This window comes from Carassius auratus, chromosome 1, assembly GCF_003368295.1.
Source record: "Carassius auratus strain Wakin chromosome 1, ASM336829v1, whole genome shotgun sequence".
NCBI lineage: Eukaryota > Metazoa > Chordata > Actinopteri > Cypriniformes > Cyprinidae > Carassius > Carassius auratus.
Window position 1 is genome coordinate 29,227,327 of NC_039243.1, and position 16,996 is coordinate 29,244,322.

Here is a 16,996-nt window from a genome sequence, read left to right on the forward strand (position 1 = left end):
TTTAGACTGCAATAGTAAATGTGAAGGAATTTAAAGGTGCAGTAAGTGATTTCTCTGAATCACAGAATACCAAAACACACTTCTAGCCTATCGCCATGTTCTTGAATTTGATGGTGGAGCTATCAAGATATGGGTGTTTGTTTGAGTGATTTCAAATATCAAGTGTTCCTCAGAAATTGCTTAGTGCTTTAAACAGGTAATTAAAGCTTCTGACCATGTAATTGAACAGAACTGCACTACATTTATGTGTGAGTCAGGTACAGGGATCGAATCCGCGACTTTGGATTTATAAACACCACGCGCTAACCAACCTAAAATCTGTCTCGAAGAGTATACTGCCTGCAGTATTGTCCTACCTACTTACAAAGTCTATCAATATCTTGTGTACTTGCAAGCATAGTTTTACCAAGTTACTACGCATGCGTGAGATCATGACGCACGCCACAGGCATCAGCGGCGCTTTCCCGACAGAAGAGAGAAACGATATATGATATTATTAATATATGATATTAACCCTTCTGGAGAGTTTCTAAGGGTTAGATTTAATTTTGAAATGATATGTGAATTTTGTAACTCCTCTCCAAATAATACAGATATTATTATTATTATTCTTTGCTTGTAAGTATTATACTGTCTAATGGGACAAAGTGGAATTATGGTAACCTGTCCTTTATAGATATTAAGTTTGGAAACTAGGAAGGTGGTAAAAAAAAAGGTTTGTTAACTTTAACGTTTGTTAATTTTTATAGCATTTATAAATTATTTAAGACAGCATTCCAAAACTTTGTTTAAAAAAAGAAAAAAAGCTGGAATCTCGTTAGATTTATTTGATATAAGTTATTGTAATGTTTCATTTTATCCCGTGTTTAATCTATATTTATTAATATAGATGGTATAAATAATGTTTTTTGTATTCGGCGTCTAAGCCCCTCTTAAAACTGAGTTCATTGAATGTATAAAAGTTGTATGCCAATTTGTTCTCTAAACGTGTAATGTTTTGTTATAAAAAAAAAAAAAGAAGAAAAAAAAAAGTTCCCGACAGCTGAGAGGGCGCGGCGGCGCGCCCGTAGACGTTGCTGCTCAGGCTTCAAGATGGCGGAAGCCCTGACAACTCAAGAGGAGCTGGTAAGATACCTTAAATATTTCCATTAAGCCTTTCGTGGAGTTTCAGGCTGAGTCGCCACCAGCTCCTCTGTAGCATGTGTTAAGACGATACATCACATAATATAGCTGATAATCATTTTTTAAACAATTAAGTTAATGATAATCGGCCCTGTGGCTGTTTTGGAGGTAACGTTAGCTGAGGTAAATGCTAGCCGTGTTAGCCAGCTAGCGGCGCTCTACAGAATAATGCACATTTATAACTTTTTAATATATGTTAATTGACCGGTATTATTATATAATTTTATGAAACTTGTATATGGCTTTGTAAAATGACTCTTACGTGTGTTGGACTGAGAAGCAGCTGTCTAGCAGTATGTTGGCATACAACGCGAAAGTGACTCGCGGTCTGTTCACATTATTCTAATAAACCTGTAACGTTATCTCTGTAATGTGTGGGCATATATGAATCTCCATATCGCCGTTGCTACATAACAGAGGTAGCCGGGTGCCTGAAGTGCTCTAGTGCTGGAAAATGTGACTCTTATATTTGTGTCTCTGTCTGAGCGTGAACACTCATATCTAGTGCTGAGTCGTTGAGGAAACTGTGTAATATGAGTGTAGCATTATGTCTGTCTGCACGGTACACTGTCAGATTATCATTTGATTGAGTGGTGTCATCTTTGGGTATTGCAAAAGTGTTTCTGTTTTGCTTATGGAAACCATCTGGAAAGTCGGGTAAATGAAAGCAATGTACTGTAGATCGTCTGGTACATTAGCTAGTGGTCAACTGATACAGGGACTGTAAATAGAGAGTGATGCCCAGTGTAATGTTAATATAGCGGAGTCAAAAAAGATTGTGATCAAAGAGTTTGATCGCAAATTAAAACAGTAATGTGAGATGATGTTGTTTAAAATGACTGTTGCAGTGTTTTTTATTTACATTTAATCATTTAGCAGACGGTGACTTAGAAATGAGAAGAGCAAATAGAAGCAATTCAGACCAATAGGATGGCAACCGTTTACAAGACTCAGTTGGTCTAGCACAGTAACACATACCAGTTTTTTTTTCTTCTCCAAAAGAAGAGACAAGTAGAATAAGAAAATGTTAGCATTAACTAGTCAAGTGCTCATGAAAAAGATGCCTTAAGACATTTTATGAAGATGGCCAAAGACTCAACTGCTTGAATTGAGATTGGCAGGTCATCCCACCAGTTTGAAACAGTCCAGGTAAATACCTGTGAGAGAGATTTTGTGCCTCATGCTGCAGCATTCTGGATCAGTTGCTGATGCTTGATAGTATACATGCTGGAGGGCCCGCTAAAAGAGCTTTGGTTCTTTTGGAGAGAACCAGAGTTTGGACAAGGAGTTGTGTGGCCTGCTCTGATAGGAAGGGTCTAATCTTCCTAATGTTGCATGAAGCAACTCTGCAGGACCGAGCTGTTGTAGTAATATGTTCTGTGAAGCTTAAAGGGTTAGTTCACCCGAAAATGAAAATGATGTCATTAATGACTCACCCTCATGTCGTTCCAAACCCGTAACACCTCCGTTCATCTTCAGAACACAGTTTAAGATATTTTAGATTTAGTCCGAGAGCTTTCTGTTCCTCCTGTCCATGTCCAGAAAGGTTATAAAAACTTAATCAAAGTAGTCCATGTGACATCAGAGGGTCAATTTGTTGAAACATCGAAAATACATTTTGGTCCAAAAATAACCAACTTCCGGGTCTGTTGTGAGTGCGTTCACAATGCTGCTGACGTGTTATCTGGTGCGTCCAATAACAAAGATAACACATCAGCAGCATTGTGAACGCACTCAGAACACAACAGGAAGAGAAGACATTGCTGAATAAAGTCATCATTTTTGGACCAAAATGTATTTTCGATGCTTCAACAAATTCTAACTGACCCTCTGATGTCACATGGACTACTTTGATTATGTTTTTATTACCTTACATACATGTTCAATGGAGGGACAGAAAGCTCTCGGACTAAATCTAAAAAATATCTTAAACTGTGTTCCGAAGATGAACGGAGGTTTTACAGATTTGGAACGACATGAGGTTGAGTCATTAATGATATATTTTTCATTTTTGGGTGAACTAACCCTTTAATAGCTGCTCATCAATCACAACTCCAAGGTTGCTGGCTGTCCTAGAAGGAGTTAGGGTTGAGGAACCTTGCTGTATAGAGAAGTTGGGATAAAGTGCTAGGTTGGCTGAGACCATAAGCAGTTCTGTCTGTGCAAGGTTGAGTTGAAGGTGGTGGTCCTTCATCCAGCCAGAGATGTCTTTCAGAAGAGCTGCAGTGTGAAGCTACCGTTGAATCTTCTGGTTGGAATGAGAAGTAGGCTAGAGTTGAGTGTCATCAGCGTATGTTTCATAACATTTTATAGTTTAACATGTTACGTGCTGCTAGTTTTGACTGTCTCCTGATCCTTCGGAAATCATTCATATGTTTTAATATATCTTTTATTTATATTATTATATTTATTTGAAATATAAATTATTTGTAACATTATGTATTTACTGTCACTCTTCAATAAATGTATTGCCCATGCTGAATAAAATATTAATTTCTTTATATATCAAGATTATTATTATTATTTTTTTAAAGCATAATCGTTTGCAATAATTGCCTGAAATTAGATTTTCTGTTAAATGTATGTATTTTTAGCTCAGTGGTTTACTTAATCTACCCAACCAGAAAACATGGGCAAACATGTAAATTGTATTTCAGTAATCTCTATTGAGATATTTTGCTCTAATAATGATGTAATGCTGTAAGTTTGACTTTCACATGCTCATTTGTGCTGTTCGCTGTGATTAAATCTGCAAGAAAACTATGCCAGTTGATTTTCTCTTGAATGGGACCTATGTTAGAGTACAATAGCACTGATGAAATGTAAATAAAAAAGGAATCATGGTTAAAAATCGTGATTATATTTTTTGAGCAGATTTATTGTCATTAACCATTTAACCATTATTGTGCAGCTCTACATAAGATCCACTCAAAATTCACAAAAACTTTTTTGTTTTTTTTTAACAAGGGATAGCTAACATTTCTATTATAATACCTGGAGAAAGCAACTCATTCAGCATTCTCATTCATCTCAATATGCTTTGCCAGAATAAATATTGACTTATGAAAGTCTGTCAAGGGAAAGGATGCTGTTTGCAGTCAGCGGGTGTCAGGCTAATCAGCCAAACTTTAGTTAAGCCAACATGGTTATTGATTGGCCATGCCGATGATCTCAAAATACCAAATATCAACTGATTTATATCAGTGAGGCTGATACATTGGTTTATCTCTAGTAACAGCAGCCAGACACAATCAACACTATAAAGTACAGTATTTATTACAATAAATATACAAAAATAGAGCATTGGATGGAGTAAAGCTCCTAATGAAATTCATGTTTGTGTGTGTGCCAGGCGGTGGAGGAGTTCCTGGCTGAGCTCAGGTGTCTGGAACAGTCTCAGAAAGCAGATCTTGTCAGTCAGGTGACAGCGGTTAAGTTCCTCACGGCAAGAAAGTTTGATGTTTCCAGAGCCATAGACCTCTTCCAAGCTTACAAGGTAATGTGAAAAGTTTGTGTGTGTGTCTGGTTGCTCAGATGATAAAATTCGGTGTGGTGTATGAGAGAGTCAGTTTACATTCTAATGCTTCTGTGTGTTTACAGAACACCAGAATAAAGGAAGGCATCTACAATATTAACCCAAATGAGGAGCCTTTAAGGAGCGAGTTACTTTGTGGGAAATTCACAGTTCTGGTGAGTACGGTTTCACACGAACATAATGTGTGAACATTACTGATGTCCAGGCCAGATTTTTGGATGCTGTTACCAGTATGCCGTTGCTTTTCTGCTGCAGGAACATTTTAGTTAGACAGATTGGAGATGGCATGATTTGTTAGACTCTTGGTGTGGTCAGACTATTAGACAAAAACTATTTCAAATTTTATCAATTTGCTGTCAGTTGGTGAATGATTTATATGCGAGTGTGATGAGCTTTTTAATCATTTATCAAGTCAAGTCACCTTTATTTATATAGCGCTTTAAACAAAATACATTGCGTCAAAGCAACTGAACAACATGCATTAGGAAAACAGTGTGTCAGTAAAGCAAAATGACAGTTTAAGGCAGTTCATCATTGAATTCAGTGATCAATTTTAGTTTTGAATTGGCTCACGGTGTAAAAAATGCTGTTGGAACATTACCATTAAGAAGGTTGGGGTCATTGAGATTTTTTAAAGCAGTTAATATATAATAATTGATCAAAAGTGTCAGCAACAACATGTATATTGTTATAAAAGGTTTGTATTATTTTCTTTTATTCAAGGATCCTGAAAATATATTCGATTTCCACAAGATATTTAGCAGAAAAAAAGATAATAAGAAATGTTTCTTGAGCAGCAAATGAGTATATTAGAATGATTTCTGAAGGATCATGTGACACTGAAAAATCAGCTCTGCATCACAGGAATAATTCAAATTCAAAAATTAAGTTTTGATATATTTACGGTAGGAAATTTACAAAATATCTTCATGGAACATGATCTTTACTCAATATCCTAATGGTTTTTGGCATAAAAGAAAAATCTATAATTTTGACCCCATACAATATGTTTTTGGCTGTTGCTAAAAATATACCCCAGCGACTTAAGACTGGTTTTGTGGTCCAGGGTCACATATAGGAAAATATTTATTTGAAATTTAAGTAATATTTCATAATATAAGTAATATTTCACAATAATTTAATGTATTTTGCAATCAAATAAATGCATTGGGGAGCATAAGAGACTTCTTTCAAAATCATTGCAAAATCCTGCTGACCCCTCACACTTCTGAACTGTAATCTATATATGCACTTGCAAAGACAGTTAACTGGAAACTCTCAGTAAGCAACCCAAACTTCGGTAAAGCGCAGTTACAGGAACTTGGACACAACAATTTTTTAATCACTTTCAGATTATGCTAACCAAAAACAGTGCAAGTTGCGATCATTCATATTTACAGTCCCTGTAAATAAAGTATAAAATAAAGGCCACCATCATTGCTAGTGAAGACTAAGGTAATTAAATCCGTGATTTCACACCATCTCACACAGAGCAGTTCCATGATCTTTGTTTAGTCTGAACATTACTGTTTGTTTCAGTCTTTTTTCATGCAGGGTTGTGCTGTATACAGCTTGCTCTAGTGTTTGTTTATCCAGTTCTGATGTATTCATCACGTCTTAAACAGTTTTCAGATCAATGAGCTTGCAAGATAATTATTCCAATGGTATAAAGATTAATCAGCATCAATTCAACTTTTGCAGACAGTACATTTGACTTGTTCTTGTCATGTGTGTCCATGTATTAGTTGTGCAAATGTTTTTACAAGTTGTGTATGCATTCATTTGGCTTTTGTGTGTATAGCCCGGCCGTGACGCGAATGGTGCGGCTTTGGCGCTTTTTACAGCACGTCTTCATCGCCCACACCTCACTACCCATAAGGCTGTTCTTCAGGCCATTATATATCAGCTAGACAAGGCCATTGAGAGGTAAAATAGACCACTTCCGTAAATCTGATCAAATGTAATGTCTTTAACAGCTCTGAATCTTCATCTAAAACATCCTTCTCTTCCCCCAGTGTTCAAACACAGAGAGACGGGCTCATTTTTATCTATGATATGACTAACTCCACGTATGCCAATTTTGACTATGAGCTTTGCGTCAAGATTTTGAATCTGCTTAAAGTAAGTATTTTTTAGTGCTGTCAAGACCATCTGTATGTTTCATACTGCGTTCATATGGTGTTAACAGAACTCAGAGGGGTTTGGATATATAGGAAGATTTTCATCTGTATTTACTGCTGTACTCCTGGAGCTTTATCAATATTCAATCCCATACAAATCTGGTTGGTTGATGTATTGAAAATTCACAATATGTCAGGGATAATATATTGTCAATAGGGTTGCAAAAAGGTGGAAAATTTCCAGTAACTTTCGGAAATATTCCAGATATTTTGGAAACTTTCCAGGACAACTTTCCAAACAAATGAATGGTAGTGTAGAGGATACAATATTTCTTCATTCTTGTTCAATTTGTGAAGTGTGATTATATGTGATTATTTTAACTTTAATATTCAGTGTTTTAGTTTTTGCAGTTTAAATCTTGTTTTTGGAAACAGTGTCTATTTGGTTAAAAAAAGATTCAATAGTGGAGCAATGGAAATAATGACCAGTTCTTAAGACATTTCTTTAAAAATGTTACTGTTCAGTCCTGCTAACTAGCGAGACCAATAATTGAGTGCATGAGACCAAGTCTCTTTGTTTTGTCCAGAATTGATGAGAAGTATGCAGTCATCCCCTTTTAATGAACAGATTTTGCTTTTTAGCTCAGCCTATTACAGGTGCTTATAATTAAGCACATAGCCACACATCCTCCTTAGATTAACATTTTTAGTTAAAAGAGACTAACCCCCCCCCACCCCCCACACACACCATTACAGTGCCCCTGTGCACAAACCAAGAACCATACATAGATTATTTTCTGAGATTTTTCTAAAAGAACTTGTCTGGCCTGCACAAAGACCTGAATCCCACTCAACAACTTTAGAAACTTAGGATCCATCGCTCCTCTTTACTTGCTGACCTCACTTATGCTATAGGGTCAGAATGGGAGCAAATCCTCAGCATCTAGTGCCTTTCTGGATTGGAAGCTTTAAGAACAGCAAAGGGAGGATGAGCCTACAGCTAATGCAAATGAAAATGTCTGCAAGCACATTTGAGTACAGCGCTTGGCCATCCACACACTTACAGGCATACAGGTGCATCTCAATAAATGTCGTGGAAAAGTTCATTTATTTCAGTAATTCAACTCAAATTGTGAAACTCGTGTATTAAATAAATTCAGTGCACACAGACTGAAGTAGTTTAAGTCTTTTGTTCTTTTAATTGTGATGATTTTGGCTCACATTTAACAAAACCCCATTATAAACCATTCGGAAGCCGCATCCCCCACAGTAGTTTCCTGTGTGCTCACAGTCACATCCAAAGCACTCAAACACCTTACGAGTACCATATTAAGTTATTTTTCACAGCTTATTGCACTTATGCTGCCAAATACACAAAAAATTATGTTAAAAAGCCCGTCCTGGTGAGTATCCTCATAAACACAGCCAGTTTTGTCTGAAAACTGTTGTGTATCAGACATATATTGAAACAATGCAGTCTGTCTTAAAGAGAAAAATAAATGTTTAAATTCTATTATTGACTTTTGATCAAATAAATGGAGCCTAGGTGAGCTCAAGAGACTACATTCAACAATCTTATCAACCCTAAGCTTGCAAAAGGTTATGTTCTTGATTTTGTTTAGTGGGTGGGTCTGTGAATGGGATTGGCACAGTGTGTGTTGTTTACTGTCGGTCGTTTTTGTGATTTAGGGGGCTTTCCCTGCTCGTCTGAAATGCGTCTTTATTGTGTCATCTCCGCTGTGGTTCAGAGCACCATTTGCGGTACTCCGTCTGTTTGTGAGAGAGAAACTGAGAGAAAGGGTATGTCTAGAGCTCCGTTTATGCAAAACTAAATTTTTTTTAAATGGACAGTCCTATATTTGTATTTTTAAGGGTGCAATACTTTGAATGTTTGTATGCATGTGATGCCTCCACAGGTGTGCACTGTAAGAGCCCACGAACTGGTCAATCACATCCCATTCAGCTCCCTTCCAGAACATTTGGGTGGCTCGTCACAGTATAGCCACATTGCCTGGATCCAGTCCTGTGTCAACTCCAGCCCCAACAACCCCAATAACTCTCCCTATGTCACTGGGGACTGCTTGGGCAGTCTCCTCCACTCCTACTCCATGGAGCATAGCCAAAAAACTTCAGCAGACCCCTTAACTGCCAATACTTTAGGGGCCACCCTCCTGGGGGACGGACTGAACTCAAACTGCCCCATACTGGATGACGGCAATGCCAATCTGCAGAACCACAGAACTGCGGGGCATGCACATTGGAATGGCTCTGTACTGCCAGGTTCAGGGGGAATCTCGGGGTCCAACGCCAATGTCGTAAATGGACGTGGCCGGCAGCCGCCCCCACAGTCAGAAACGCCCCCAGACACACCCCTGCACCAAAAACTCACAGCTGGTGCAACAGTGCCAGGAGGGACTATAGGTATGGAAGGCGCATGTTTGGACGAGAGGAGGCAGGATGGCAATGGTGCTGAGGACGTCCAACAGGATGTGGAGTTTCTGGAAGAGGAAGACGACGGAGGGGATGGCATTCCACCCCTTCCACTGAAATCGAGGCCGCTGCCGCCCCTCCATCACAGCCCCGCCCCGGATATGAGCTGGTTACCGGGAACGATGACGGAGACGGCTACATTGTCGGTGCATGTGGCTGAGCCGGGCGGAATGAGCGTGCAGGATCTGGTGCAACACGTGAAATGTAAAAAGAAGAAGGGCATTTATCAGGAGTACGAGGAGATCCGGAAAGAACCTCCTGCTGGAACCTTTGACTACTCTAAGTAAGTGGCTTTTACTTTTAAACAAATGGCTGTTAAGATGATATGTTTATAGTCAGAGAAGTGTTTGCTTATATAAATGATGTTTATTCTCACAGGAAAGCTTCTAACCAGATAAAGAATCGCTACAGTGATGTGCTCTGCCTCGACCAATCACGTGTTCGACTCTGTCCGCTCAACAATGAGGATGATGAGGTCAGAGTAATGCCCTTTTTCCTTTATGATCTTCCTCATGATTGTCATTGTTCAATGCAGTGTTATTTTAGTATAGTATTATTTATATACTATTATAGTATTTAAGAATATTTTGAATTGGCTTTCATTTTTTATTTCATTTTTTTATTTTATGTGCTTTTGTCTTTTATAATTATTATTATTATTTTTAATTTTATGTAACCAATTTATTTGTATGTCAGTTATAGGTATATTAATTTTAGTACTTAATTCAAATAAAATGTTTTGGTTTGTTTTTCATCTAATATTTTTAATTCACTTAACTAAAACATTTTTTTTGTAGTTTGGTTCAACACTGATTCTTTCTTCATCAATGTGATTGTTTGCTTTCAGACATCTGACTACATAAATGCAAGTTTCATGGATGGTTACAAGAGGAGTAATGCTTACATCGCTACTCAGGGTGAGACACTTTGTAGGAATAAACATTGTGTTTTGAAGTACACACACATGCATGTTACAGATGTCAGTGTATGTGTGTAAATATAAATGTTTGGGTTGTTTCAGGTCCTTTGCCAAAAACGTTTGGAGACTTTTGGCGAATGGTGTGGGAGCAAATGGTTTTAATCATTGTTATGACTACAAGGTTTGTTTCCTTCTGTGTAAAATTAAGGAATGTTTTAATGATTCTTTAACAGGATTTTGGATGGGACAGTCTGGTGTGTTCACACTAGAAGCGAGTATAATTATTTGCATGGATAGATTACATACACAATGCAAAGACACAAATTGCGCGACGCGTTTATCATGAATGCACAATATTCGCCTCAATCACATCTTCATGTGCATGCTCCAAAATTTGACTGATCGGAATATTTCAGTGATGCATTCTCGTGCAAGCCAGTCAGCAAAGAGCTTCTTGACACTTCCAGTTGAACACATAGATTAATACAGGATCCTAACATTATTCATCCTCCTATGGATGGTGCTGTGAACCTATACACATAAGCGTTTGGCTTTTTATTGTATTTGGGACTTTTTGACAACAGGTACAGTGTGACTTGCGATGCGAATATTTGCTTCACATCTGGTGTGAACACACTGTAAGGCTTCAGCTAACAAAAATAACATTCTAAAGTTTGGGGTTGATAAGATTATTATAATTTTTTTAATAAATATTTTTTATTTATTTCGCAAGGATGCATGCATGAAAGAATCCTGAAATTAATGAAAACCATGCAGCATCGTTGTTTCCGTAAAAAGAATTAAGCAGCGTAAAGTTGTGTTCAATATTGATAATACAGCTGGTAATACAACAGTTAAAAAAACAACACTGAGAACACCAAGTCAGTGTATTAGAATGATTTCTGAAGAATCATGTGACTCTGAAGATGAGTAGTAATGCTGAAAATTCTTGATATATTAAAAAAAGGTCCTGCAAAGTATAATATTTTACACTATTTCTGTATACTGCATTTTTCAAACTGTAAAATGATGAGCACCAAGGGACGACTTTCAATTTTTTCTTTAGTTTGAATCGTATCTGTCAAATATGTTCTCAATTGAAAATATTTTTTTTATATTTAAGTGAATACACTGGTTGATATTTTCAGCTAAAATGGCTAAAGAAAGTGTTTAATTTTTGTTGTATCATTTTCAGTTACAAATACTCAATATTTGTTCTAGGGCTGCACAATTAATCGAATGCTATTGTCGTGCATTTTGTTAGTAAAGCCGGTCTGTAATCAGCAGTAAATCATCACCATGTGCTTTCAGATGGAGCAGCATTTACTACACAGAGCAGTAGTTCACCGACAAGATCCAGAAAAAAATTGCAGACGATTTTATTTCACGAGAAATCGTTTACGATAACGACAGCTGTTTGTTTAGCTTCTCTGTGAACTACGGCTCTGTGAAATACCACATTTAATAACATATTTATATTACAAACTCACTTCATAACATCAGTCGAGTGTTTGAAATAAATCCTTCTGTGAGATGATGTGGCTTCTTACACAGAATATGGCACACAACATATTTCATAAAGGCATCACATTATAAATATAATTCTTTTAATGAAAATGATAATAATAATAATAACTCCAATGAACCATATATCGTCATAATGGTGTGTTTATTAGTCATGTTGAATCAATAAAAGCAGTTAAATCTTCTGTTTAACCAGCTACAGCTATAGGCTTTTCCTGTATTTTTTTATGTGAGGCATATTTGGATTTTCAGGGCGAGAGCGCCCTCTGGCCTTCGGATGGAGATTTACTGCTGATCACAGAACCATGCTTCACTGAAAGATACACATGACAGTCGCAGCTTCTGTTGAAACGTGATCTAAATTCCATCTGGATTTATCCTGCAGCCCTATTAATGACTCTTGATCTCTGTCGCAGAGTTGTAGAGCGAGGCAGAGTGAAGTGTGGACAGTACTGGCCATTAGAGGCTGGGCGCACTGAGGATTATGGGTACTTTTTGGTGAGAAATGTCCACATTGAGATGTTTCAGGACTTTAAGCTATCACACCTGGAGCTCTTCAACACTCAGGTCAGTCCCTCAGTCTCTGTTTTTCTCTTAGTGTAGTTTATTTTCATGAGCACTGACTCAGCCATAGAAATTTGTTTCATTTAACCAGCTGTTTTGACTATTGAGATGAAGTCTGGTCCACTTTTGGAATTATTCTACCTGAGAACAGCACCATAACATCACATGCATATTGTGTAATTAAAGATGCATGTTGATTCTTTTTATATGTTGATTGTCCATTATGATGTCGTGGAAACATAAATGACAGGACAAGCTTCTCTTTCAGACAGGGGAATGTAGGGAATTGTCTCATTACCTCTACATGAGCTGGCCAGATTTTGGTGTTCCTAAGTCAGCGTCGGCCATGTTGGATTTCCGGGCGCATGTGAAACAGAGACAAGAATCCTCATTACGAACACTGTATCCTGATTGGATGGGACCCCCAGGGGGCCCCCCAGTGGTGGTGCACTGCAGCGCAGGCATCGGCCGAACAGGTCAGTTTCTAACTTCATCTTTGATCTCATTGCTTAACAACACTACAGCGTCTCTTAAGATTTTTTTTGTTCTTTTTTCTTCATCCTAAGGCACGTTTTGTACATTAGACATTTGTCTCTCTCGTCTGGAGGACATCGGGACAGTGGACATTAAGCAGACGGTGCGTCGCATGCGGACACAGCGTGCCTTCAGCATCCAAACGTGGGACCAGTACTACTTCTGCTACAAAGCAGTGATCGAGTACGCCCAACAGACAGGCCAGCTGCAGCCTGTGGAGTGGTCCGACACCGAGCTGGAGACTGACAGCGAGTGAATCAGGAAAGGAGAGGGCGCAGAAGACACGCAAGGAAAACAAGCTCTCTTTTCCCCTCTCCTGGCTACAGGTAGACTCCACCGCTGAGGAAGATGCTTTTGTCCTGCCACTTTTTCAAGCCCTTATTTTTCACTCCGATCCAGATGTGATCAGAGACTGTGGCTTGATGTACGAGTTGTAGCATTTTTATAATTTTTTTTTTAAATAAATACTGACTTGCACATGTGGAATGACAAACTTGAAAAATACAGTTTATCGTATTACCTGCTCTTTTTTTTTATGCTCTGAGTGTTGTCGAAATTCAATATCACTCAACTTGAGGGTTGAATTCACACTTTTTTTATCAAAAGTGTAAAAGCATAAAACTTGAATATCCTTTTTTTTTGTTCTCCGTCACATTAAAATAGCAACTTCTTTGCGTCTGAACAGGTTCCAACAGTTTTAGTTGTCATTATTCGTATACTTCGTTAAACTAATCTTCAAGCCAAAGGTATGGTGTTGAATGCTTGGATGTATTGTTGTGACTTAAACCCTTGTATATCTTGTAACATACATTTATATATTGTGCATAACAACCTTTGAAAAGCCTTGTTTTAATATAATACTCTTGACTTTCTTCCGAATTATGTGTATCTATATATAAATATAAAGACTATATGTTTAAGTATATGTTGGGTTAAAACGATATGAAAAGAAGAGGAACATAACTCTGCTATATATAGATTATCTAGGTGACCGTTCTTGTCCTGAAGTTTTGATTTTCACCGAACCATGATCCATGATTATCCAGACTTAATGCAAGCCGTCTATCATTCACAGAGCGTCTCAATCCTGGCTCTTAACCTTCAATCACTGCCTTGCTCTCTCTAAACTATGAACTTTGACTTTCGACTCAGCTGGTCTTTTTTATTTCTACTTGTTTTTTTTGTTAAATCTCCTTCCACTATGGGCCCCAGGTTGAAGTATCCTGATCCGCACGAACGCTGATTTTGTTACCGCGATTATTTAAAGTGTTCTGTACTAGTGTGAAGTGTTGGGAGTCATTTGTTACAAGTGAACTGGGGTCTTCAGCTGTGTGTGTGTGTGTGTGTGTGTGTGTGGAGCCCTGGGGTCTAAAAGCCCCAGTTTTTGTGCCTTCAAGTTTTCTGTAGCGCAATGAGTAGATCAGCTGGTCTCACTTGCATATGGGGAATTTATTTTAATCTCAGGGGTATACTAGGTGTTTTCCTGCTCTCAAAAACTTCATTTGCCTCTCTGGTAACTATCATTTCCACACAAAAAAGAAAGAAAAAAAAAACTGAAAGGGGAAAAAAAAGTTATATTTTGCATTTTATACATTCTCCTGTATTATATTCTGTTCTATTTATGCCTTTGTAGAACTTCAGCAGTATTGAAATTTGAATGTTGGTACGAAAAAATGAACAGACATACTATTTTAAACAGATAAGCTAAAGAAATCAATCTGCATAACAAGAGAATGATCAGTTGTTTTTTCTCCATTCAGTTCAGTGTGGAATTATGTTACTCATCATTGTGTTTTGGGAGATCAAATCTGTTATTTTCCCAGATGCCTGTAGCAAAACCTTTTTCATGCTTCATGAACTGTTAAAGGGCCAAGACTGAAACAGACAAGCGACCGATCAGCATGGATGCCACTAACAGTTTTTAACTATTTGCCAATCAAAACACAGACAAGAGGTTTTACATGTAAAAAGAAAAAAAGAACACATATGAACTTGAATGTTGATGAAAATCATGTCGTCTTTGGGAGAACTTTGGAATGCTTTCTCCTTGAATATCAATGCTTGTATGCTGACAGATGGTAGTGAATGTGTGAACGTCCCACTCATATAATGTTTGCTTGTTGACTGACTTCTCCAATGCAGGTTTGTAGAATGTGCTTGACTGTTTTATACAGCTGATTACTGCTTGAATGAGACTAAGTGGAAGAGACACATTTGCTCTGATTTATTAAAGCAGTCGGGAATGCGATGTGAGTGTTGTTACTTTAGTTTTCCTTCATTTGGTTCCCAGAGTGCTTGTGATTGAGTGATGGCCTTTTTACCTGACATCTGCAGTAGTGTCATAGTAAACATGAATATTATTCTGAAACTGAGCATGTGTTTGTGTGTCAAAATGAGTTGATGAAACAAGAAACAATGACTGTATTGAAATACATAACCATTGTGTTTTCAGAAAGGAGTGATTTATTTCAGAATCAGCTGTAATTTGGTGTATTTTTGAGCCAAACGACACATTGATTTGCCTCATTTCACTTCAGAAATGACTGCGTATTTGAAAGCTTCACACACAAAGTAGTAAATGATTGGGAAAAAGGTCAAATTGACACTTGGAACCAGAAAGTTACATACGAAATGAAAAAGAACAAACCACTTCACAATTCCTAAGGCCTTATAAAAGTGGCTGGAATTAGTTACAAATGTGAAAGGCTTACCACCAGCACTCTTTGTTCCCACAGTTAAACTAAACTATTCAGTGTGTGTCTAAAATGTAATAAAATAATGGGTGACAGGTGTAGATGGATCGTGTAGTGCTGAAATGCATCTCCAATTTAATAGCAAAGGAGATATATACAATATTGAAATCTCCTAAACATGAAGTGAGTTTGGCACAGAATTGAATCTAAGTTTACTAAAACAAAGAACGAATGTTTAGCCATTGCTAAATTGTTAAACCGGGCAACAGCTGTTAATCGGTCAGTGTTTTTGGCTAAATGCAATAATCTCAGTAAGATTGAATCAATCATAAATCTTTTTAGACAATTAAGAACAGTTACTTCTACCTCTAAGTGAAAGGGAGATCATTTTAACCCTATAACGCCTGCCATAAGAAATCATTATATATATATATATATATATATATATATATATATAAAAAAAAGTTAGTGGTTTTGGTTCAGTATCATATTGGAGACATCAGGTTTTCATGGTTCATATAATTTGATATAGTTAGATTATTACTATTCAAGTAAAACATCAGGGTTTTTTTCATCAGCCTAAATTGAGCAAGATCAATTGCTATTTAAATGGCCAAAAATAAGATGAAATTCTGATAGCTTGTGATGTAAATCAGTGGAATTACATAATACTTAAAATGCGTATAAATACCAGATGTCACTCCGTATCTCCCAATAATGTCTTAGTAAAATGATAATGCTTAGATTTAAAATCCAAAGCTGTGTTTTTATCTTGGAGGCAAATCATGTAATGCAATGCAATACAACGATTGAATGAATACAAATAAATATTACTCAAGTCTTGCGTATCATATTTGCTACGAGCATTGATTTGTTTAAAAAAAAGTCATCTATGCATTATCAAGTAAACTTAAGTTGCTTCAGTCCAATAAGTGTTCAACTAAGATAAAATCTACTTCATTTACTTGATAAAAATCTGTAAAGATTTAACAACAAAAAGATGATGACACTAAACATTAAAAATTATACAAAAAAGTATAAACTATCAGTCAGATGACAAAAAGCTTGTAGAAGTGTTTTGAACAAAGGTTTGATCATATTGATATTTAAAGACCTTACTGTATCAAACATAATATTTTATAGGGTTAAGATATTTGAGTATTCTCATTAAAAACCAATCACTGATCAGGACGAATGGAAAGTTCCTCAAAACAAGTTCTTACCATTTTATTTGTAACAAATAAAACTTTTCCAATACAGTTGTATCCTCACACATCTGTCCTTACAACATAAAGTAGGAAAATTAAAAAAAGAAAGAAATGTCCTCTGAAATATTTACATTTAATACAAAAACCAGAGGTAAAAGATTTCCCTTTTGTGTTTCACATTAATTGTTGATGGGTGAAATTGTAAAACCACACAATGTTCAACAATA

At 36.9% G+C, this 16,996-nt stretch overlaps 1 protein-coding gene across 3 annotated transcripts; it reads left to right on the forward strand.

Annotated features, from left to right (window-relative positions):
* The first annotated feature begins 1,042 nt into the window (after nucleotides 1-1,042).
* Nucleotides 1,043-15,240, forward strand: LOC113106495 (tyrosine-protein phosphatase non-receptor type 9-like). 3 transcript variants are annotated; one of them, XM_026268485.1, is made up of 13 exons: nucleotides 1,043-1,125; nucleotides 4,535-4,678; nucleotides 4,783-4,872; nucleotides 6,519-6,643; nucleotides 6,733-6,838; nucleotides 8,527-8,637; nucleotides 8,754-9,610; nucleotides 9,706-9,802; nucleotides 10,175-10,244; nucleotides 10,349-10,427; nucleotides 12,187-12,337; nucleotides 12,603-12,810; nucleotides 12,901-15,240. In XM_026268485.1, exons 1-13 carry the CDS (start codon nucleotides 1,093-1,095, stop codon nucleotides 13,122-13,124), a joined length of 2,295 nt encoding a protein of 764 aa, XP_026124270.1. In that variant the 5' UTR covers nucleotides 1,043-1,092; the 3' UTR covers nucleotides 13,125-15,240. The 3 variants fall into 3 exon arrangements, with proteins under 3 accessions (XP_026124270.1, XP_026124279.1, XP_026124263.1); XM_026268478.1 differs by lacking the exon at nucleotides 1,043-1,125 and adding an exon at nucleotides 1,168-1,305; XM_026268494.1 differs by lacking the exons at nucleotides 1,043-1,125; nucleotides 8,527-8,637 and adding an exon at nucleotides 1,165-1,305.
* The last annotated feature ends 1,756 nt before the right edge of the window (nucleotides 15,241-16,996 follow it).

Bases quoted from the DNA above. Each gene is read 5' to 3' on its own strand.
- LOC113106495 (XM_026268478.1), top strand. From the start codon at position 1,261: ATGATAATCGGCCCTGTGGCTGTTTTGGAGGTAACGTTAGCTGAG. The intron at 10,428-12,186 runs GTTTGTTTCCTT...TCTCTGTCGCAG, and splicing joins ATCATTGTTATGACTACAAG to AGTTGTAGAGCGAGGCAGAG. The intron at 12,338-12,602 runs GTCAGTCCCTCA...CTTCTCTTTCAG, and splicing joins TGGAGCTCTTCAACACTCAG to ACAGGGGAATGTAGGGAATT.